Source organism: Staurois parvus, unplaced genomic scaffold, assembly GCF_062004578.1.
Source record: "Staurois parvus isolate SC_StPar_1 unplaced genomic scaffold, SC_StPar_1.0 ptg000948l, whole genome shotgun sequence".
NCBI classification, from domain to species: Eukaryota; Metazoa; Chordata; class Amphibia; order Anura; family Ranidae; genus Staurois; species Staurois parvus.
The window spans coordinates 1,480,445-1,505,723 of record NW_028318744.1 but is presented as its reverse complement, the minus strand read 5'-3'; the positions used below and the strand labels follow the sequence as shown (position 1 = coordinate 1,505,723).

The 25,279-nt window shown below is 40.3% G+C and overlaps 1 protein-coding gene across 1 annotated transcript in view; it reads right to left on the bottom strand.

Annotated features, from left to right (window-relative positions):
- Positions 1 to 5,213: 5,213 nt before the first annotated feature.
- LOC149441781 (uncharacterized) overlaps positions 5,214 to 25,279 on the bottom strand; it is a 52,852-nt gene continuing 32,786 nt past the window's right edge. The window contains exon 4 of the mRNA XM_089656899.1: positions 5,214 to 24,271. Coding sequence (XP_089513025.1) covers positions 8,718 to 24,271 — 15,554 coding nt within the window. The 3' untranslated portion in view covers positions 5,214 to 8,717. The remainder of the gene's footprint in view (positions 24,272 to 25,279) is intronic.

Below are 25,279 nucleotides of genomic sequence, written 5' to 3'. Positions count from 1 at the left end.
CTGTGATACTCAGCTCCTTCTAGACATTTACTGGTGTGGTTACAAACATGGTGAAGGCAAGAGAATGGTCCAGGAAGACAAGAGAAGAGGTGATTTCTCTTCACAGGAAGGGCAATGGCTATAAGAAGATTGCAAAGATGTTAAACATACCAAGAGACACCTTAGGAAGCATCATTCGCAAATTCAAGGCAAAGGGCACTGTTGAAACGCTACCTGGTCGTGGCAGAAAGAAGATGCTGACTTCGACTGCTGTGCGCTACCTGAAGCGTAGAGTGGAGAGAAGTCCCCGTGTGACTGCTGAGGAACTGAGAAAAGATTTGTCAGATGTGGGTACAGAAGTTTCAGCCCAGACAATAAGACGCACACTGCGTAATGAAGGCCTCCGTGCCAGAACTCCCAGGCGTACCCCCTTGCTGTCTCCAAAGAATAAGAAGAGTCGACTGCAGTATGCCAAAAGCCATGTGGACAAACCACAAAAGTTGTGGGATAGTGTTCTGTGGACTGATGAAACAAAATTAGAACTGTTTGGGCCCATGGATCAACGCTATGTTTGGAGGAGGAAGAACAAGGCCTATGATGAAAAGAACACCTTGCCTACTGTGAAGCATGGTGGAGGGTCAATCATGCTTTGGGGCTGTTTTGCTTCTGCAGGTACAGGGAAGCTTCAGCGTGTGCAAGGTACCATGAATTCTCTTCAGTACCAGGAGATATTGGATGGAAACGTGATGCAGTCCGTCACACACCTGAGGCTTGGGAGACGTTGGACCTTTCAACAGGACAATGATCCCAAGCATACCTCCAAGTCCACTAGAGCATGGTTGCAGAGGAAAGGCTGGAACATTTTGGAGTGGCCATCGCAGTCACCAGACTTAAATCCGATTGAGAACCTCTGGTGGGACTTAAAGAAAGCAGTTGCAGTGCGCAAGCCTAAGAATGTGACTGAACTGGAGGCCTTTGCCCATGAAGAATGGGCGAAGATACCCGTAGATCGCTGCAAGACACTTGTGTCAAGCTATGCTTCACGTTTAAAAGCTGTTATAACTGTAAAAAGATGCTGTACTAAGTACTAAGATTGAATGTCACTTGGGGGTTGAATAAAACTGATAATGCTGTGAGCACAGAAAAGACATTTGTGGTTATTTCATTATAACTGTTATGTTATATTTGTCTGACCTACAAGTGCCTCTTTAATGTAAATGTAAGCAAGATGACTGAATGATCAAAAGCAATGTCAAACTGGCCAAAACACTCAATTTCAGTGGGGGTTGAATAATTTTGGTCACAACTGTAAGGAAGCAGCCAGGACAGAAATAATGGAAACCCTCATTGCTTTCTTCTATTTCCAGGTACAGGTTCCAGGTTCATCATCTCCATCCTCACCTATGCTTCACCACTTCTCAACCTAGAACAAGCATGGAGCATCCAGCATGTAATGTGTGTGTGTGTTGGTTCTGGGTCAACAATTCACTAGGGGGTCAAGCAACGATGGAGATGACACCCGCACCTTCAAAATACAAGCCCTCAATGGCAGCTCCCATATTTATACCCTGATGGGTTCTCTTTAAGCTTGGTATATATTGTCCGAGCTTTTGCCAGACGCACAAGGCTAATTGGACGGAGCACATTCATGTATTTAGTGGGCGCAGTGTCGAAAAGAGGCTCCCAGACACCGCTAGGCACATCATTGGTGTACGCATTTGGAACGTACTACAAAAACGCTATCTACAGCATTATAAAAAATTGCATGTTATTCTTGAGACTAGTAGACTAGTCTGGTTATAGTGGCAGCAGTCCGTGCCCATGTATTCCCTAGAAGGCCTTCTCTTGATTTGGTTTCCACCACCCTTGGAAGGGTTGGGTGGGCACTCCCCTGTATGTTCCTGCATGTGCTTTGTGGGTGGCCTGCTTTGGTAGCCTGTGTGCAACTGACTGTTTGGTAGGACATTTCACAGGTCATAGTGGAGGTAGGTGTTTTCTGAGCTCATGTAATGTCTTGAAGAGTTTTACCTGATATATTTTCCACCACTCTTGGAAAGGTTGGGTGGGCAGTCTCCTGAATGTTCCTGTCTGCTTCATAGGTGGCCTGTGAGCAACCAACTGCCTGGTAGGACATTTCACAGGTCATAGTGGAGGCATCCGTTTTGTCCAGAAGACCTGCATCTGACATGGTTTCCACCACTCTTGGAAAGGTTGGGTGGGCACTCTCCTGAATGTTCCTGTCGGCTTCATAGGTGGCCTGTGTGCAACCGACTGCCTGGTAGAACATTTCACAGGTCATAGTGGAGGCATCCGTTTTGTCCAGAAGACCTGCATCTGACATGGTCCTAACCACTCTTGGAAAGGTTGAGTGGGCACTCTCCTGAATGTTCCTGTCTGCTACATAGGTGGCTTGTGTACAACCAGCTGCCTGGTAGGACATTTCACAGGTCATAGTGGAGGCCTCTGTTTTGTCCAGAAGACCTGCATTTGACATGGTCTCAACCACTCTTGGAAAGGTTGGGTGGGCACTCTCCTGAATGTTCCTGTCTGCTACATAGGTGGCTTGTGTACAACCAGCTGCCTGGTAGGACATTTCACAGGTCATAGTGGAGGCCTCTGTTTTGTCCAGAAGACCTGCATTTGACATGGTCTCAACCACTCTTGGAAAGGTTGGGTGGGCACTCTCCTGAATGTTCCTGTCTGCTACATAGGTGGCTTGTGTACAACCAGCTGCCTGGTAGGACATTTCACAGGTCATAGTGGAGGCCTCTGTTTTGTCCAAAAGACCTGCATTTGACATGGTGTCCACCATTCTTGGAAAGGTTGGGTGGGCACATTCCTGAAAGTTCCTGTGTGCTTCATGAACAGCCTGTGTGCAACTGACTGCCTAGTAGGACATTCCACAGGTCATGGGGGGGGGGCATAGGACAATTTGCAAAAATAGGGACACTTGGCAACTACACACTGGTATAAGTCAGATCTAATGAAGGTCGTACATCCTCGGGGGTGCCTTTGGGATCTAGAAAATATATGAACTAAAAATGGCCACCTCTACTATTAGACAGGTGCTCTTAAATGACCAGCCAAATTCATATTAGTGGATATTCGACTCTTTGAAGCAAAATCAAGGTTTTGTAAGCACAAAGGTCCAAACATAGGAAAAGAAACCCTACTCAGCTGAAAGGACTGTGACACAATAACTTTGCTGTCTCACTTCGAAATTAACATGCAATACAGCATGTGATGTAACTAGTACCAACCAATCAGATATAAGCTTCCCACATGGAAGAAAAATATATTTTAAATATATTTTAAAAATATTCTTCCCAAATATATTGACATATTTGATGTAAGGAGCAGGGGCGGACTGACAACTCATGGGGCCCCCGGGCAATAGGGGATCATGGGGCCCCTGTGTCCTTGCCCAAACTCAAAAAAGCCTATGAAAAAGGTTCCAGGGGCATCTCATGGGGCCCCCTACTGACCCCTGGCCCTCGGGCAGTGTCCAAGTTTCCAAATGGTCAGTCCGCCCCTGGTAAGGAGGGAATCTGATGGGCACTACTGAATATAAAGGGGGACTCTGATGGGCACTCCTGGATATAAGGGGGAACTCTGATGGGCACTCCTAGATGTAAGGAGGGACTCTGAGAGGCACTCATGGATGTTAGAGAGACTCTGATTGGTACTCCTGGATATAAAGGGGAACACTGATGGGTACTCCTGGATGTAAGAGGAAACTCTGATGAGTGCTCCTGAATGTAAGGGGGATTCTGATTGGCAGTCCTGCATGTATGGGGGACTCTGATGGGTATTCATGGATGTAAAGGAGGGCTCTGGTGGCCACTCATGGATGTAAGGAGGGAATCTGATGGGCACTACTGAATGTAAAGGGGGACTCTGAGGAAAGAAAGAACCAACGAGAGTAAGGAAATGAGGAAGAAAAAAGGAGGAAAGGGAGGGTGGGAGGAAATAAGAAAGGGGGGGAGGGAGGGGGGAACGAAGGAATGACTGGAGAGAGGGAAGAAAATAGGAAGAAGGGAGGAGGGGAAGGGAGGTACTCACACGGAAGAAAAATATATTTTAAAAATATTGACATATATTTGAAATGCTAAAATTTTGGCCGTATTCAATATATTTAAAAATATATTTCAATAAATATATATATATATACTGTATGTCGAAAGGCGTTTTTATTACAAAATATATGAAAAATATTTTTAAAAATACATTTTCAAATATACTGTTTGTCTTTACATTTAATCTACATTTTTGGAATGCATTTACAAATATATGTTAAAATGACTTTTTTATATGTTAAAAAAACATCTGAAGGATATATTTAAAAAAATATATATTTTTAAAAATATTTTTCATATATTTTGTAATATATAAAAAATGCATTTCAACATGCAGTATGTGTATATATATATAATATATATATATATATATATATATATACTGTGTATATATATATATATATATATATATATATATATATATATAGTGTGTGTATATATACTGTATATATATATATATATATATATATATATAAAACAAAATATGTTTATATATATATATTTAAAAAAATATTTCAACATGCAGTATGTGTATATATATAAATATAAAAAAAAAATAAAAAAAAAAAAATATATATATATATACACATACTGCATGTTGAAATATATTTTGAAATATATTGAATACGGCCAAAATTGTAGTATTTCAAATATATGTCAATATATTTGGGAAGAATATTTTAAAGATATATTTCAAATATATTTTTCTTCCATGTGGGTTTCATTAGCTTAAGCCAAGATAAGTGGCTTTATTTAATAAAGAGTTACATTCATAAGTGTTAATTCTTCATTGCTTTAATCTACGGCAGCCAACCAGAATCTATGACTTCATAGGAATGAATTCTGATTGATTGCTATGGGTTCCTCCAGGAATTAGCACTTACAGTGTATGTAAAGCCTATCAATAAATTTCATTTATCTGCTCCCATTTGTCTTTTAAATAAATAGTTTCAAACATTTTTTTTTATCTGTTTGATAAGTGCAAAATAAATTGTGCAGGGCTGACACCACTCAATCCATTCAACAAATTTCTGGCAGATCAACAGTTATTTTTCCCCACTTGCATGATCCTTAAAGGGATAAAACATTGAAATGTGCATGCATTCCAGAGGTATACTGTATATTTGGCCTTTACATACTCTTTAGGTACACCAACTCTTTATTGAATAGGGCCAAGGTTTATTATCTTTTCATTCAGTTACAAAAGCAATAATACAGTTGCATTAATATTTTGATTTGGAAAAGTTGTTTCACATCAGATCAGCTGTATCCAGAGTTTTCTTTCCAGCACCACCAGCACTGAATGTATCTAATGGCAAAGGGGTAGTGGAGTGTGCAGGATGGACTATTGCTGTGAGGGATCTATTGTTGCTAGGGAGGTCTATTATTGGTGGTGAACACCACCATCACTGAATGTATGTAATGGCAAAGGGGTGGTGGAGTGTGCAGGATGGACTATTGCTGTGAGGGATCTATTGTTGCTAGGGAGGTCTATTATTGGTGGTGGACACCACCATCACTGATTGTATGTAATGGCAAAGGGGTGGTGGAGTGTGCAAGAGGGACTATTGCTCTGAGGATCTATTGCTGCTAGGGAGGTCTATTATTGGTGGTGGACACCACCATCACTGAATGTATGTAATGGCAAAGGGGTGGTGGAGTGTGCGGGAGAGACTATTGCTGTGAGGGATCTATTGTTGCTAGGGAGGTCTATTATTGCTGGTGCGGTATCTATTGATGTTGATGGGGTCTTATGTTGCTGGGGGGTCATTTGTTGCTGAGAGAGATCTACTGTTGAAGGAGCAGCCTATTGTTGCTGTGGGGATCTATTGTTGCTGGCAGGGGTCTATTGTTGCTGACTGCAGGGGACCTATTTTACTGCTATTTTGTTATCAAATTCCATACAAATTACTTAGCACCACAAAATGATACTTGGCTCTGTATTCACTAAAAGGGGCAGTACTGGGAGATGGATAGGGGGTGGAACCACGGGACGGTGCTCGAAGGTAGAAGGGGGAGCGGAGACAAGGGGTAACTGGGAATGGGGGATGCCTACACCTATTCTCTGAAAATAAAAGCCCTGGATGTATCTCTGAGCCCCCGAAAAGGATTCTTGTTAATATGACCATTTTTAGGGACCCACTTAGCTAATTGGGCAACGGACTGTTAATGCAGCTCTATATAGTTGCTTCAAATACAAAACTTATTGCCATTACTTACTACCATTCCATTCCAAAACCATAACCATTCCTTAAAAATACAACATAGATATCTTGTCAAACTTAAGCACTTACAGAATAGGCTGAAGGATAGCAGACCATTGTTTAGGGTCCAACAGTAGTCATGCTGGCTATAAACCCATTAAGAGCCATTGGCAAGGCATTTTTGGTAGATATTTTGTACTCTATCTACTATAAGAAAGATATGTGAAATGCTAGGCCTTGGTAGTCAAAGCATATTGTGTTGCCGGTCATCTGTTCGCTATGGCAAGCATGGACATTGGACTTGGGCCTTTGGATACCAATAGTAATGGACCAAGGCCAACATTCATGAAGGACAAGATGACTGCACCATCAAAGCATACTATGGTTTCGGTCACCTGGTCGTTATAGTATGCAAAAACAATGGGCATGAACCACTGGAAACCAATGGGAATGAACCATGCCCAACAATCATGAAGGACAAGATGACTGCACCATCAAAGCATACCGTGGTTTCGGTCACCTGGTCCTTATAGTATGCAAAAACAATGGGCATGAACCACTGGAAACCAATGGGAATGAACCATGGTCAGCAATCATGAAGGACAAGATGACTGCACCATCAAAGCATACCGTGGTTTCGGTCACCTGGTCCTTATAGTATGCAAAATCAATGGGCATGAACCACTGGAAACCAATGGGAATGAACCATGCCCAACAATCATGAAGGACAAGATGACTGCACCATCAAAGCATACCGTGGTTTCAGTCACCTGGTCATTATAGTATGCACAAACAATGGGCATGAACCACTGGAAACCAATGGGAATGAACCATGGCCAACAATCATGAAGGACAAGATGACTGCACCATCACAGCATACTGTGGTTTCGGTCACCTGGTCGTTATAGTATGCACAAACAATGGGCATGAACCACTGGAAACCAATGGGAATGAACCATGGCCAACAATCATGAAGGACAAGATGACTGCACCATCAAAGCATACCGTGGTTTCGGTCATCTGGTCGTTATAGTATGCACAAACAATGGGCATGAACCACTGGAAACCAATGGGAATGAACCATGGCCAACAATCATGAAGGACAAGATGACTGCACCATCAAAGCATACCGTGGTTTTGGTCACTTGGTCCTTATAGCATGCACAAACAATGGGCATGAACCACTGGAAACCAATGGGAATGAACCATGGCCAACAATCATGAAGGACAAGATGACTGCACCATCAAAGCATACCGTGGTTTTAGTCACCTGGTCGTTATAGTATGCACAAACATTGGGCATGAACCACTGGAAACTAGTGGGAATGAACTATGGCCAACAATCATGAAGGACAAGATGACTGCACCATCAAATCATACTGTGGTTTCAGTCACCTGGTAGTTATAGCATGCACAAACAATGGGCATGAACCACTGGAAACCAATGGGAATGAACCATGGCCAACAATCATGAAGGACAAGATGACTGCACCATCAAAGTATACTGTGGTTTCAGTCACCTGGTCGTTATAGTATGCACAAACAATGGGCATGAACCACTGGAAACCAATGGGAATGAACCATGCCCAACAATCATGAAGGACAAGATGACTGCACCATCAAAGCATACCGTGGTTTCAGTCACCTGGTCGTTATAGTATGCACAAACATTGGGCATGAACCACTGGAAACCAATGGGAATGAACCATGGCCAACAATCATGAAGGACAAGATGACTGCATCACGCATACATATAACTTTTGAAACAGTCAGCAATGAGATATTAGAGCTTACCATGGCAATATCACAGTGTGCTTTTCCTTATCCTCATAAATTCAAGGTAAACTAATAGGAATATAATGCAAACCGATTGAACTTTAAATTTGAAGCACAGAAGAATAATGACATGCAAATAAGTGCTGCTCATACATAATAGAGGCAATGCACCGTGCAAGACACTTAATAAAACAGTCTGAATAAAAATAAAAAAAGCAATTACTCAGTAAATCATTGGCAGGATACACAGAGAGAGAGGTAACTTGAGTTCAATTGTAAATTCTGCTCCTGAAAACTTGGGAGTATTTCTAAAATGTTCCTTGAAGTTTGTGCCCACTGGACCCACACAAAAGATTACCAAAAAAAAGAAGGAAAACACGCACACTTGCCACTCCACCTATTCAGGAAATATATTGCTTTGTTATCTCCTTGACTAAAATTTGGAGTTGTTGGTGGCCTCTCAATTTTGCATCTATTTAGCAACATGGATCTCTCGAAAAATTCCAGCCCTCCTTCCTGTCCACAAAACTTTACCAGCACAGGTTTTAGAAGAATTCTGAAATATTCCATTTGATTTGCCCCAACTGCTTTTGCTTTCTCTAATTGGGCAAAATCACTCATGGTTGTCGTGAGCAATAAATAAATAAAGTTTATGTTCTCAAACAAAAAAACATAGTTCAGTTCACTCGTCAGACGACCATGAATCTTCTTTTTCTTGATGCGTCTTAACAGTTTGCTGGTTTGTGTCTTTGTCAACAATAAGATCTTCAGAGACTAAGGAAGGCTTTATTTCAGTCTGGTTGGTAAAATCACTATCACTAAGGTAAGGCTCTAAGGTTTTCTTGGTATATATACTTTCATCAGTAGCAGAGTCCACATACTCAACAACCGTATGGATTGTGCTCTTTATTTCAGAGGATTCGTCAAGACGGGTACCTTCTGATTTTTCGAGTAAAGATTGAAAGAGGCCCTCACTCTTTCCTTCTGAGGTTGCAAATTTGAGAACAGACTCTTCTATAATATCCTGAGTATGGGTATTTATAAAATCCTCTTCAAATTTCACAATTGTCTTCCTTTCAGAAATGACTATTTTGCTTTGTTCACCAGTAGAATGTCCATTGACCATATAGTCCTCCAAGTCAAGCGTGGCTTGCACAATGGTATTTCGATGCAGTCCATTTACTGTTTTAACATGAATACTGTTTTCTGTTGGTGAACAATGTTGTTCCTCAGTGGCTTCTCTCTCATTGCCACTGTGAGAATCGAATGAAGAGTCACTGATTTCACCTGTGGTGTCTTTCTCTTCATCAGATACTTGAAATAACACTTCCTCTTCCCGTGTCTCTTCCACTTTCTCTAATACAGCCTTTACAAATTCATCTGAGCTCTCTTTCACTTTAACGTCAGGAGGAGTTTCCTCAGTGCCACTTTTATTGTCTTCTAGCCTAGTCTCGTGGCCAACAGATGTCACATTTGGTGAGGATTCATCTGAAGATATAGATATGTCACTTTCCAAGATGACACTTGTTTCTGTAGCTTTTGTAATTACTTCTATATCAACTTGAGTATGCTCCAGAGTTTCTTCATCCTGAGCTTTAACTTCAGATTTTTCACCATCAAGGGATTCATCACGTGTTACCTCAAAAAAGTCACTTTTTAGTCCTTCGATACTTTTATCATTTTGATTTTGAGAAAAGTCTCTGTTATAGTCAGTTATGATTTCGGTATTGTCAATGCCAATCTCAGCTGAAGGACCAAGAGTAAATTCTTTTGTTTCCAATTCAGACTGATCTTCTTTTATATCGTTCTCTTCTTTTTCTAGGGAATCACTATGGTCTCCAGAAAAAAGTACATTTTGTTCTGGATTTGTATATGTGGATTCCTGATGAATGATTTCATTATTTAGAGGAGTTACTAATTCTGACTCAGCGTGCTCTTCTGTAAAAATGAATTCTGTGGATTCAGATACACTTTCAGTTTCCTTTTTTCTTTCATCTACAGCTAAGCCACTTTGTTCAATATCATCTTTCTGAAATTCTTTACAATCTTCAGTTTGTGATGGCTCGGGTTCTATGATCACCTGCTCTTCTGACAGAATTTCAGATCCATCGGTGAGGTTAGATAATGGTGTTGTGTCACCCAGTGTCTTCTCCAACTGGTAGTCATCACTTGTCTCCAAAATGTCACTCTTTTGTGAGGAAATTGAGATATCTTCTTGTGAGTTCAGTGACTTGTCTGATTCCTTAAGTCCCTCAGCTTCAGGCTCTGTGACTATTTGTGGTGACCGCAACTCTAAATTATCATCTAACACTTCTGCTTTTGGTTCAGGAAGAAAGCTGGATTCTACAACGTTCTGAGCTTCTTCTGATGTGATGATTTCTTTATCTTCTGCTAAGTCCTCAAACTCATCATCAAGATTAGGCAATGGTGTTGAGTCTGGAAGGGTTTGCTCTAGTTGGTAGTCTTTGCTAATTTCAAAGTCGTCAGCTTCAGGCTCTGTGACTATTTGTGGTGATCGCAACTCTAAATTATCATCTAACTCTTCTGCTTTTGGTTCAGGAAGAAAGCTGGATTCTACAACGTTCTGAGCTTCTTCTGATGTGATGATTTCTTTATCTTCTGCTAAGTCCTCAAACTCATCATCAAGATTAGGCAATGGTGTTGAGTCTGGAAGGGTTTGCTCTAGTTGGTAGTCTTTGCTAATTTCAAAGTCGTCACTTTTATGAGAAAAAATTGAAATGTCTTGTGAGTCCAGGGATTCATCAGATTTGGAGATTTCATCATCAAGATTGCTATGTGTTTGCACATCTTCAATTTCACTCTGCTCCTCCAAGAGTCCTCCAAAATCTGGTGTCACAGCAAGGTCCTCAGCATATAGTTTCTGTTCTAAGCTATGTTCTACAAGGATAACTTCACATTTCGTCTCTGAAGCAGTAGGCTGTTCCTCTTGTTGTTCATTAGTTTCAGGTTCCAAATATTTTTCTTGGTTCTTTTGAATCTGGTTAAATTCGGGAGCAAATGTTGAGTCTTGATGAGAAGGTTCACTTACAATATCCTCTTCCTTTTTCTCTGTGGTTTTAGTTTCCTGTTTGCTTTCTGTAAAGTCTTTTTCTTCTGAAATGCTGTCTTCCTTGTTTAAGCTATAATGCTCAATGTCATCATGTGGCAGATCAGAACTTTCAGCTCTCTTTTCATCAACAATCAGATCTCCACTTGGTTTTGCACCATCTATTGACAACACACACTCTTGTTTTTCAGCCTGGGCCTCAGCATCAGTTTCACTTGTGAACCGAAGATTGTTTTGAATGGTGGTCAGGGAAAATGAAATCTTTTGGTCACCTTCTGGTTCATTTGGGGATGAAACAATCTCTTCATTCTCCTTAGGTATGCTACAGTCTTTGGCTGTGGAAGCTACTTCATCAGTCTCTTCACTTGCTTCTATTTCTTCACCTAATTGTTTTAAGTGTTCATCTTCATCAATTTCCTGCTGAGAGGTAGCTTTGGCTTCCGTGCATTGATCAGAATCTAGTTCGGTTTCCTGCTTATAAATATTAACTGTACTATCTGGTTTCACCTCAGTGCTCAACACAGGGCAAGAGCTGGAATCACATGTTTCTTGGATGGTTGCTTCAGAATCACTGAATTGAGCATTATTTTGTATGCCATGACTAACACTTTCTTCTACTTTGCTTTCTGAATATTGATTTTGATGCTCGGTGCTTATCAGTGTGAATTCATCGAGATCAAGCTGAATCCATCTTACTTTTTGAGTTTCTTGTTTTTCATCATATGATTGGCCATGTGTTTCATGTTCACTTTCAAACTGAGAGTTAAGTTTGGCTTCTGCATCTCTTTGAAAATCAGCGTCATATTCCAGCTCCTGGTCAACTTTGAGATCCTTCAATTCTTTGCTGACTGGTTCATAGTCATTTGTCTCTTCTGTATTATCAAATCCGTAAATTTGATTATCTTTTTCAGTTTCTGGAAACTTACTTTCTTCTTGTTTAATTGCTGTGGCTTTATCTTCTTCAGCATCACATTCATTTTTGGCTGATTGCTGGTCCTCCTCATTTTCCTTAAAGGTGTCCTGTTCTGCTGTTTTTGAAACAACTTCATCTTTCTCTTGACTTACTGCTTCAGCTGTCAAGTTGCTAGAATATGTTTCATCAATTTGCTGGAAAGTAAAATGGGGGGCCTCTTCAACAAGTTCTTGTTCAGCCTCGGAAACCTTGGAATCTTTACTGTCCTCTTGTATCTCTACAGTGGTAACCTGCTCTGCTGTTTTTGAAATGACTTCTTCAGTTTCTTGACTTATTTCTTTCTCTGTAGCTTCACTGAAAAATACTTCTTTATTTTTCTGCTCTAAAGTAAATTGTGATGCTGAATCAAAGAGAGACTCTTCAACAAGATCCTGCCCTTCATTGGCCTCAGAATCCTTGGAATCCTTACTGTCCTCCTCATGTTCCTCTGTGGTGTCCTGTTTTGTCATTTCGGAGACTATTTCTAAATTGTCTTCGCTTGTTTGTTCTTCTGGGCCTTTAGTGGAATATTGATCCACATCTTCCTGTTGGAGGGCATTTTCTTGCTGTGTATCAGAGAGAGGTTCTTTGTCAAGTTCTGTTTTTTGGTCAGGTTCAGAATCTCGGGATTCTTGAGATGGTTCAACATCACTTTCCATGTTTTCATTCCCACTAATGCATTTTTCTGTCTTGATTTCTGATGTGTGGCTTTCTTGTTCTGTGCTTGCTCCTGCAGATTCTGTTTCCCCTAATTGTTCAACTTCTTCTGTCTTTTCAGAAAATACATTTTCTATCACTGTTGAAATTACTTCACTATTTTCCTCACCAATTTGCTCAGTTGGTGTGTTTTCAAGATCTAATACACTTTCCTGTTGATCAGTTAATTTAGCCTCTGTACTGGAGAGAGACTCTTGGTCAAGTTCTGGCTCTTGCTCAGATTCCAATTTTCTGGAATCTTTACCACCTTCTTCGTGTTCTTCAGATGTGTTCTTCTCTACTGTTTCAGAAACTGTCATTTCACTTATATTTCCTTCTGTACCTTCACTGGTATGTTTTTCCACACTTTGTTGTTGATAGGAGATTTTAATATCCAAGGCATCATCTTGGACAAGCACTGCCACTTGGTCAGCTTCAGGATTCACAAAATCTTGAATTTTCTTTTGACTCTCTACAGTGTTAACCTGTTCTGCTGTCTCGGAAATTGCTTCATCAGTCTCTTTACTTATTTCTTCCCCTGGAGCTTCACTGAGACATACTTCTTCATTTTTCTGCTCAAGAGTAAATTGTGACTCCAAATCAAAGAGGGGCTCTTCAACAAGGTCTTGCTCTTGATTAGCCCCTGAATCTTTGGAATCCATAATGTCCTCCTCATGCTCCTCCATGGTGTCCTGTTTTTTAATTTCAATGATTATTTCTAAATTGTCTTGGCTTGTTTGTTCCTCTGGTCCTTTACTGGAATCTTCATCTGCCTTTTCCTGTTGAAGGGCAATTTCTGGCTGTATATCGGAATGAGGTTCTTGGTCAAGTTCTGGTTTTTGGTGAGGTTCAGGATCTTGGGATTCTTGGCTGAGTGGTTCAACGTCACTTAAGTGAGCATCACTTTCAGTGTTTTCAGTCCCACTGGAGCTTTTCTCCAATTTGATTTCTGGTGTGTGACTTTCTTGTTCTGTGCATACTACTGAAGATTCAGTTTTCTCTAATTGTTCAACTTCTTCAATAGTCTCAGAAAATACATTTTCTACCATTGTTGAAACTACTTCACTACTCTCAATAATTTCTTGGGATTCTTGGCTGAGTGGTTCAACATCGCTTAAGTGAGCATCACTTTCAGTGTTTTCAGTCGCACTAATGCTTTTCTCCAATTTGATTTCTGGTGTGTGACTTTCTTGTTCTGTGCATACTACTGCAGCTTCAGTTTTCTCTAACTGTTCGATTTCTTCAGTCTTCGAAGAAATTTCATTTTCTGCCATTGTTGAAGCTACTTCACTACTCTCCTCCATAATTTCCTCAAATGTTCCTTTGTCAAAATTGAATACACTTTCCTGTTGATCGGTGATTTTAGCCTCTACACTGGAGATAGACTCATGGTCAGGTTCTGGCTCTAGGTCAGCTTCTGTTTTTTGGAAATCTTTACTGTCTTCTTTATTCTCTTCAGAGGTATCCTTTTCTACTGTTTCAGAAACATCTTCACAACTGACTTGATTTATATTTTCTTCTGTACCTTCACTGGTATCTTTTTCTACACTTTCCTGTTGATAGGAGATTTTAACATCAGAGATTTCCTCTTGGACAAGCACTGCCTCTTGGTCAGCTTCAGGACTCAAAAAATCTTTACTTTCCTCTTGACTCTCTACAATGGTATCCTGTTCTGCTGTTTCTGAAATCACTTTATCAGTCTTTTTATTAATTTCTTCCTCTGTAGCTTCACTGAAACACACTTCTTCATTTATCTGCTCAAGAGTAAATTGGGACTCCAATTCAAAGAGGGACTCTTCAGCTAGGTCTTGCCCTTGATTAGCCTCAGAATCCTTGGAATCCTTATTGTCCTGCTCATCTTCCTCTATGGTGTCCTGTTTTGTGGTGAATTTTTCTAAATTGTTTTGGCTTGTTTGTTCCTCTGGGCCTTTACTGAAATATTCACCCACATCTTCCTGTTGGAGGGCAATTTCTTGTTGTATATCAGAGAGAGGTTCTTGGTCAAGTTCTGGTTTTTGGCCAGACTCAGGATGTTCAGATTCTTGGATGAGTGGTTCAGCATCACTTAAGTGAGCATCACTTTCAGTGTTTTCAGTCCCACTAATGCTTTTTTCCATCTTGATTTCGGGTGTGTGACTTTCTTGTTCTGTGCATAATACTTCAGATTCAGTTTTCTCTAATTGTTCGACTTCTTTAATCTCCTCAGAAAATACATGTTCTACCACTGTTGAAACCACTTCATTACTCTCAATAATTTCCTCCTCTGTTCCTTGGTCAAAATCTAATACACTTTCCTGTTGATCGATAATTTTAGCTTCTGTACTGGAGATAGACTCATGGTCATGTTCTGACACTTGGTCAGGTTCTGTTTTTTGGGAATCTTTACTGTCTTCTTCATTCTCTTTAGAGGTATCCTTTTCTACTGTTTCAAAAACATCTTCACAACTGACTAGATTTACAGTTTCCTCTGTACTTTCACTGGTATGTTTTTCTACACTTTCCTGTTGATAGGAGATTTTAACATCTGAGATATCCTCTTGGACAAGCACCGCCTCTTGGTCAGCTTCAGGACTCACAAAAGCTTTACTTTCCTCCTGATTCTCTACAGTGGTATTCTGTTCTGTTCTTTTTATTATTGTTTCATCAATCTCTTTACTTATTTCTTCCTCTGGAACCTTACTGACACATACCTCTTCATTTTTCAGCTCAAGAGTAAATTGTGACTCAGAACCAAAGAGGGGTTCTTCAACAAGGTCTTGACCTTGATTAGCCTCAGAATCCTTAGAATCCTTACTGTCCTCCTCATGTTCATCTGTGGTGTCCTGTTTTGTCATTTCAGTGTCTATTTCTAAATTGTCTTGGCTTGTTTGTTCCTCTGGTCCTTTACTGGAATCTCCATCTGCATTTTCCTGTTGAATGTCAATTTCTGGCTGTATATCAGAATGAGGTTCTTGGTCAAGTTTTGTTTTTTGGTCAGGTTCAGGATCTTGGGATTCTTGGCAGAGAGGTTTAACATCACTTAAGTGAGCACCACTTTCAGTGTTTTCACTCTCACTGATGCCTTTTTCTGTCTTTATTTCTGGTGTGTGACTTTCAAGTTCTGTGCATTCTACTGCAGGTTCTGTTTGCCCTAAATGTTTGACTTCTTCCTTCTCAGAAAATACATTTTCTACCATTGTTGAAACTATTTCACTACTCTCTTCAATACTTTCCTCACTTGCACTGCTATCAAAATCTAATACACTTTCCTGTTGAACAGGGATTTTAGGCTCTGCACTGGGGAAAGACTCGTTGTCAAGTTCTGGCTCTTTTACATCTTCTGATTTTTTGGATTCTTTACTGTCTTCTTCATTCTCTTCAGATGTGTCCTTCTCTACTGTTTCAGAAACAGTTTCACAACTGACTCCACTTATGTTTTCTTCCGTACCATGTTCTGACACTTGGTCAGGTTCCTCCACATCTCCCTGTTGGAGGGAAATTTCTTGTTGTATATCAGAAAGAGGTTCTTGGTCAAGTTCTGTTTTTTGGCCAGACTCAGGATGTTCGGATTCTTGGATGAGTGGTTTAACATCACTTAAGTGAGCATCACTTTCAGTGTTTTCAGTCCCACTAATGCTTTTTTCCATCTTGATTTCGGCTGTGTGACTATCTTGTTCTGTGCATACTACTGCAGATTCAGTTTTCTCTACTTGTTCGACTTCTTTAATCTCCTCAGAAAATACATGTTCTACCATTGCTGAAACCACTTCATAACTCTCAATAATTTCCTCCTCTGTTCCTTTGTCAAAATCTAATACACTTTCCTGTTGATCAATAATTTTAGCCTCTGCGCTGGAGATAGACTGATGGTCATCTTCTGACACTTGGTCAGGTTCTGTTTTTTGGAAATCTTTACTGTCTTCTTGATTCTCTTTAGAGGTATCCTTTTCTACTGTTTCAAAAACATCTTCACAACTGACTTGATTTACAGTTTCCTCTGTACCTTCACTGGTATATTTTTCTACACTTTCCTGTTGATAGGAGATTTTAACATCTGAGATATCCTCTTGGACAAGCACTACCCATTGGTCAGCTTCAGGACCCACAAAATCTTCACTTTCCTCTTGACTCTCTACAGTGGTATCCTGTTCTGCTGGTTTTAATATCGTTTCATCAGTCTCTTTACTTATTTCTTCCTCTGGAGCTTCCCTGAAACATACTTCTTTGGTTTTCTGCTCAAGAGTAAATTGTGACTCTGAATCAAAGAGGGATTCTTCAACAAGGTCTTGCTCTTGATTAGCATCAGAATCCTTGGAATCCTTACTGTCCTGCTCATGTTCTTCTGTGGTGTCCTGTTTTGTCATTTCAGTGACTGTTTCTAAATCGTCTTGGCTTGTTTGTTCCTCTGGGCCTTTACTGGAATCTTCATCTGTATCTATCTGGTGGAGGGCAATTTCTGGCTGTGTATCAGAAATTGGTTCTTGATCAAGTTCTGGTCTTTGGTCAAGTTCTGGATCTTGGGATTCTTGGCTGAGTGGTTCAACATCACTTAGATGAGCATCAAATTCAGTGTTTTCACTCTCTGTGATGCATTTTTCCATCTTGATTTCTGTTGTGTGACTTTCGTGTTCGGTGCACACTACTGCTGAATCGGTTTTCTCTAATCGTTGGACTTCTTTAATCGTTTCAGAAAATATATTTTCTACCATTGTTGAAATGACTTCACTACTTTCCATAATAATTTCCTCCTCTGTTCCTTTGTCAAAATCTAATACACTTTCCTGTTGATTGGTGGTTTTAGCCTCTGCACTGGAGATAGACTCATGGTCAGGTTCTGGCTCTTGGTCAGTTTCTGGTTTTTGGGACTCCTTACTGTCCTCTTTATTTTCTTCAAAGGTATCCTTTTCTACTATTACTTCTGTACCTTCACTGGTATGTTTTTCTATACTTTCCTGTTGAAAGGAGATTTTGACATCAGAGATTTCCTCTTGAACAAGAATTGTCTCTTGGTCAGCTTCAAGAATCAAAAAAGCTATATTTCCCCCCTGATTTTCTACAGAGGTATTCTGTTCTGCTGTTTTTAAAATAGCTTCATCAGTCTCTTTACTTATTTCTTCCTCTGGAGCTTCACTGAAACATACTTCTACATTTTTCTGCTCAAGAGTAAATTGTGACTCTGAATCAAATAGGGGCTCTTCAACAAGGTCTTGCTCTTGATTAGCCTCAGAATCCTTGGAATCCTTACTGTCCTCCTCATGTTCTTCTGTGGTGTCCTGTTTTGTCATTTCAGTGACTGTTTCTAAATTGTCTTGGCTTGTTTGTTCCTCTGGGCCTTTACTGGAACCTTCATCTACATCTTCCTGGTAGAGGGCAATTTCTGGCTGTGTATCAGAAATTGGTTCTTGATCAAGTTCTGGTCTTTGGTCAAGTTCTGAAACTTGGGATTCTTGGCTGAGTGGTTCAGCATCACTTAGGTGAGCATCAAATTCAGTGTTTTCACTCTCTCTGATGCATTTTTCCATCTTGATTTTTGCTGTGTGACTTTCATGTCCGGTGCACACTACTGCTGAATCGGTTTTCTCTAATCGTTGGACTTCTTTCATCGTTTCAGAAAATATATTTTCTACCATTGTTGAAATGACTTCACTACTTTCCATAATAATTTCCTCCTCTGTTCCTTTGTCAAAATCTAATACACTTTCCTGTTGATTGGTGGTTTTAGTATCTGCACTGGAGATAGACTCATGGTCAGGTTCTGGCTCTTGGTCAGTTTCTGGTTTTTGGGACTCCTTACTGTCCTCTTTATTTTCTTCAAAGGTATCCTTTTCTACTATTACTTCTGTACCTTCACTGGTATGTTTTTCTATACTTTCCTGTTGAAAGGAGATTTTGACATCAGAGATTTCCTCTTGGACAAGCATTGTCTGTTGGTCAGCTTCGAGAATCAAAAAAGCTTTATTTCCCCCCTGATTTTCTACAGAGGTATTCTGTTCTGCTGTTTTTAAAATAGCTTCTTCAGTCTCTTTACTTATTTCTTCCTCTGGAGCTTCACTGAAACATACGTCTTCATTTTTCTGCTCAAGAGTAAATTGTGACTCTGAAGCAAAGAGGGACTCTTTAACAAGGTCTTGCTCTTGATTAACCTCAGAATCCTTGGAATCCTTACTGTCCTCCTCATGTTCTTCTGTGGTGTCCTGTTTTGTCATTTCAGTGACTGTTTCTAAATTGTTTCGGCTTGTTTGTTCCTCTGGGCCTTTACTGGAATCTTCATCTGCATCTACCTGGTGGAGGACAATTTCTAGCTGTGTATCAGAAATTGGTTCTTGATCAAGTTCTGGTCTTTGATCAAGTTCTGGATCTTGGGATTCTTGGCTGAGTGGTTCAACATCACTTAGGTGAGCATCAAATTCAGTGTTTTCACTCTCTATGATGCATTTTTCCACCTTGATTTCTACTGTGTGACTTTCATGTTCAGCTTCACTGAAACATACTTTTTCATTTTTCTGCTCTAAAGTAAATTGTGACTCGTCAACAAGATTTTGCCCTTGATTAGCCTCAGAATCCTTGAAATTCTTACTGTCCTCCTCATGTTCCTCTGTGGTGTCCTGTTTTGTCATTTCAGTGACTATTTCTAAATTGTCTTGGCTTGTTTGTTCCTCTGGGCCTTTACTGGAATCTTCATCTGCATCTTCCTTTTGGAGGGCAATTTCTGGCTGTATATCAGAAAGAGGTTCTTGGTCAAGTTTGGGATCATAGGATTCTTGGCTGAGTGGTTCAACATCACCTAAGTGAGCATCCTTTTCAGTGTTTTCAGTCTCAATAATGCATTTTTCCATCCTAATTTCTGGAATTTGAATTTGTTGTTCTGTGCATACTACTTCAGATTCTGTTTTCTCTAATTGTTCAACGTATTCATTCTTCTCAGAAAATACATTTCCTACCATTGCTGAAACTACTTCACTACTCCCCTCAAATTCAGTGTTTTCACTCTCTCTGATGCTTTTTTCCATCTTGATTTCTGCTGTGTGACGTTCATGTCCGGTGCACACTACTGCTGAATCAGTTTTCTCTAATTGTTTGACTTCTTTGATTGTTTCAGAAAATACATTTTCTACCATTGTTGAAATAACTTCACTAATTTCCTCCTCTGTTCCTTTATCAAAATCGAATACACTTTCCTGTTGATTGGTGATTTTAGCCTCTGCACTAGAGAGAGACTCATGGTCACGTTCTGGTTCTAGGTCAGCTTCTGACTTTCTGGATTCTTTATTGCCTTCTTCATTCTCTCCAGAGGTATCCTTCTCTACTGTTTCAGAAACACTTTCACAATTTACCTCACTTATATTTTCTTCCGTACACTCACTGGTATGTTCTTCTATGCTTTCCTGTTGATTGGAGACCTCCTGTTGAACAAGCTTTGCCTCTTGGTTGGCTTCAGAACTCACGAAGTCTTTACTTTCCACATGACTCTCTTCAATGGTGTCCCGCTCTTTTGTTTCTGAAATTGCTTCATGAGTCTCTATATTTTTTTCTTCCTCTGGAGTTTCACTGAAACACACTTCTTCACTTTTCTGCTCAAGAGTAAATTGTGACTCTGAATCAAAGAGAGGCTCTTTAACAAGGTCTTGCTCTTGATTATCCTCAGAACGTCTGAAATCTCTAGTGTCCGGCATATCTTCCTCTGTGGTGTTCTGTTTTGTCATTTCGGTGACTATTTCTACATTGTCTTGGCCTGTTGGTTCTTCTGGACCTTTGCTGACATATTCATCTGCATCTTCTCGTTGAAGGGCAGTTTCTTGCTGTATTTGCCCTAACTGTTCAACTTCTTCATTCTTCTCAAAAAATATATTTTCTACTATTGTTGAAACTATTTCACTACTCTGCTCAAAAATTTTCTCCTCTGTTCCTTTGTCAAAATCTAATACACTTTCCTGTTGACTGGTGATTTTAGCCTCTGCACTAGAGAGGGACTCATGGTCAAGGTCTGTCTCTTGGTCAGCTTCAAGATTCATAGAATCTTTATTGTCCTCTTTTTCTGCCAAGCTATTCTGTGCTATTGTTTTAAGAACAGTTTCCAAAACGTATTGGCTAATTTTTTCTTCCATTTCTTGGGTACAATATTCTTCCATGCTCTCCTCAAGCAATATCACTTTGGACTCTGTGTCAAAGATTTGCTGTTGGTCAAGTTCTAATTCTTGGCCAGCTTCAGGTTCCCTGGAATCCTTACTCTCTTCGTCATTCTCAGTGGTGTCGGTAAGTTTGGAAATGTCTTCATAATTGTCACGACTTGTTTCTTCTTGTCTATCCTTGTTGCTATACTCTTCAGCAGTTTCTTTTTGAAATGTAATTTCAGGCTTTGTGTCACAGACGGACCCATGGTCATGTTCTGTTTCTTGGTCAACAGCAGGATCCTTGGATTCTTGGCTGACAGGTATGAGATCACCACTTTCTATGTTTTCACTTGCACTTTCACAAATACATTCTTCTGTCTCATTTTCTGGAAGATACCTTTCAGGTTTCAGATCTGTCATTGTTGACCCCACTTCTTCAGAAGGATCACATGTTTTCTGGAGCAGTTGCGCGTCAACCTCAAAGAAGGTGCACTCTGCTGCTGTGGAAAGCACTTCATAACTCTTTTGCATTATCACTTTCTCTGTCCATTGAGTTATTTCTTCACTTTCAATCTGAAAAGTAATTTTGCTCTCTTCCTCACTGATGAGTTCATAACTAGGTTCTGGTTCCTGGGCTCCATCAGCCACTATAGGGCTGTCCAGAGCCACCTCTTCACTTAACACAGCAGAAGCTACTGAATCTACTAATTCTTGTTTGGCTTGTTCTAAATAATTAAACAGAATGTCCTCTTCTGTTTCATTGGATTCAGTTAAAATGTCCTCTGACTTGTGGTCTTCTGGTTGGTGTTCTTGTACTGTGCTTGTTATTGTAGGTTCATCTACAATATTCTTAGATTCTTTCTCAGCTGGTTGTTCAACAACCTCTTTCTGTAGAGTTGTGGTACCTTCAATTTGTGTGGGAATATCTTTTTCAGCCACTTGTGGCTCAAGACTTTTCAGTTCATCTGGAACTGAGTCTTCTATCTCGGCAAATGTCTTTGCAGAATCCCGTTCTAATTCACAGAACTGACTTACAGCATGCTCCTCTACAACAGCATTCACATCATTTTCAGCACGATCAATTGACAGTGAAGTTTGATCGTCAGATTTTGATTCCTCTATCACGTCATCTTTACTCTCTGATGGTGAACTGTCTTGATCAAGGCTTAACATATTGTCTTGTTGTTCAGCTTGAGCCATTTCAATGTCTTTTTGTTCTTCTGCTTCTATTTCAGGCACAAAGCTACTCTCTTGCTCTTGGCTCTTATCCACTGACTGACCACCATCATCATCAATTTCATTTGAGAGCCGTACAATATCTTCAGTATTGCGGTCATGAGGAAGATTTTGGTTGTCCTCTGACAGCTGAATGTCCAGTTCCTGTCTTAGATTGCTTTGGTCCTGGTCCTCATCTCTTGGTTCAGATAATTTCTGCTCTTCCAGTTTAACATGCTGACTTTCCTCCACGTTCTCAAATAATTGAACATTGTCCTTTGTAGCATCACTTAACTGGCTTGCAGCTTCTCCTGACTCCAACTTAATTATTTGCACTTCGTCAGCAACTATCTGTGTGCCTTCATCACTAACCAGTACATTGTGAATCTCTTGTTCTTTTTCACCGAACTCAAGACTTTCCAGTTCTTTTTGAAGTTCGTTTAGTCCAGTTTCAGATACATAAATATTCTCTGACTGTGCAGCATCCAATTGCACAACTACTTCTTTATCATCAACAACAAACTGTTCAGTTATTTGCTCTGTAGCACAAATTATTTGAGTTTTTCTCACAGCATAAATCTTACTTTTTTGTTCCAAACTGTGCAGTTCCAAACTCTTGTGCTCTTCTTGGTTTAATTCTTGGCTGTCCTCGGAGTCTTTGGATATTTGGTTAGTGTCCTCAAGTAAGTTGATAAATGTTTTCTTACTGTATGTTTCACTGGATTGTTCTGTATAATGTTCTGGAGAACTTTCCTCCATACTGCTCTTCTTTATTTCTTCTTCAGAATAACAAATGTCTTGTTTGATATCACTCAACTGGTTTTCTTCCTGTTCCAGGTTCATAGAGTCTTTACTTTCTTGCAGAGGACTTTCAGATTGTGCAAGTTTTAGGTCAAAGTCCTCCTGCAGTTCTTTGACCGTTTTTTCCTGGCCTTTATCCTCAATGACTTCCTCATCCTCAAGCAACTGAGTATTGCTTTCTTTTAGGGTGCTTACGATCTTCTGATCTGCTAAGGCTTCTTCCTCTTGAACTTTGCTTTCAGTCTCCAGCTTTTGTATACTGGAGTTATCTTGCTTGAGTTCTGTTTTTTGGTCAACTTGAAGATGGCTTGAAAGGCTTATAGCATGTTCAAGGTCAAATGACACTTGGCCTATAAAATATTGTTCCTGTTGAGTCAAAGGTTCATATTCAGACACGACATCAGAAGAAAATTCTTTCGATTCCCGTCTTTCAGCTGAAATGAGAGTCCTACTGCTTTCTTGTTCATGTGTCGGCGTTTTGGCCAATAAGTCGGCCTTTGCATCTGAAGGTTCTGAAATAGCTTGCGCCATTAGGTGGTCCTTAACGTCTTCCTTAGTTAATGTCTCTATATTTTGGTACTCTAGTGATTGCACAACTTCTTGTTTTTCAAATAATACTCTCTGGCATGTCATAACTTCAGTCACTACCTCTTCTTTTTCAGCAACCAGGTCGGATTCCACATTTGCAAAGACTTGAATTGGAAGGTCAAATTCTATTTGTTGAACATTTAGGTCCTCCTTTCCTTGAGCTTTGTCTTTCGATCGAAGGTCTTTGACATTGATTTCAACCCTCAGAGAACCTTGCTGATCTTCCAGTGCAATATCATGGACTATGGGATGATGATCTCTTACAGTTTTCAAGGAAGACTCTAAATAATCAGTTTTTAGGTGAACGTCTATAATTTCCTTTTCGCCCGGCAATAAAAATCCATTTTCAACAGCTTCAGTTATTGTTGATTCTGTATCATTTTTACTGTAAACAGTTCTTTTTAAAGGCTGGTCTTTTGTTTCTGTCCTTACAGTTTTGTCCGTAATGGCTTTTGATGAACCTTGAGGATGCGAACGAGAGATGGTTTCCACTTTAGTCTTCTTGAAGGCGCCTTCTGATGGAGGACGCCTCTCGAATTTTACTGAGGATATTGGTGTTGCTGCTTTGTCTGTGGATGCTTTGGTATGTTTTAGACTCTGAGATTGAAGGACAGAGCTAACTTTCTGAAACTCTTTGGTTACAGGGCTCAGCCTACTTGAAAAAGAGGTACTTTTTACATTCAGGTGGCGGCTTGGAGTTTGTGGCCACTGTTCACTTTTCTGTGCACTCTGCCTTTTGGTAGAGATTGGTCTGTAGTCCATGGCCACTGGTGTCTTCATGCTTTCACGCTGTCTTTTTCGGAGAGGAGTCTTCTCCAACACAGAGTCTAGAAGAAGAAACAAAGAAGGTCATGAGTTTTACGCAGGGCTTATTTCTCAGAGAATAGGTGCAGGAACTTCCCCCTTCTGGGTCACCCTTGTCTCCGCCCCTTACCCACCTACAAGCACTGCCCCTTGGTTCCACCTCCTACCCCCCTCCCAGTGCTGCTCATTTTAGAGATTACAGAACCAAGTATCAGTTTATGTTGCTAAGTATTTTGTATGGAATTTGTTAATAACAAGAAAAGCAGTAAAATAGATCCCCTGCAGCCAGCAGTATTAGATCCCTCAGAAACAATAGATCCCCCAATCAACGATAGATCTCCCAGCAAATAAGAGACCCGACCCCGGCAACAATTGATCCCCCAACAACAATAGACACCCAGCAACAATAAACCATCACCAGCAAGAATAGACCCCTCCAACAACAGACACCCCCCAACAACAATAGATCCCCTAGCAAATAAGAGACCCGACCCGGCAACAATTGATTCCCCATAACAATAGACACCCAGCAACAATAAACCATCACTAGCAAGAATAGACCCCCCACACAACAGACACCCCCCAACAACAATAGATCCCCTAACAAATAAGAGACCCCGGCTACAATCGGTCCCCCAACAACAATAGACACTAAGCAATAATAAACCATCACCAGCTTCTATAGACCCCCCAACAATTACCCTTCCCCAACAACAATAGATCCCCCAGCAAATAACAGACCCCTCCCCAGCTAAAATAGATCCCCAAACAACAATAGAATCCGCATCAACAATAAACCATCACCAGCAACAATAGACCCCCCAACAACAGTAGATCCCCCAGCAAATAAGAGACCCGACCCCGGCAACAATCGATCCCCCAACAACCATAGATACCCAGCAATAAAAAACCATCGCCAGCAACAATAGACCCCCCCCAACAATAAACCCCTCCCCAACAACAATAGATCCCCCAGCAAGTAACAGACCCCTTCCCAGCTAAAATAGATCCCCAAACAACAATAGAATCCC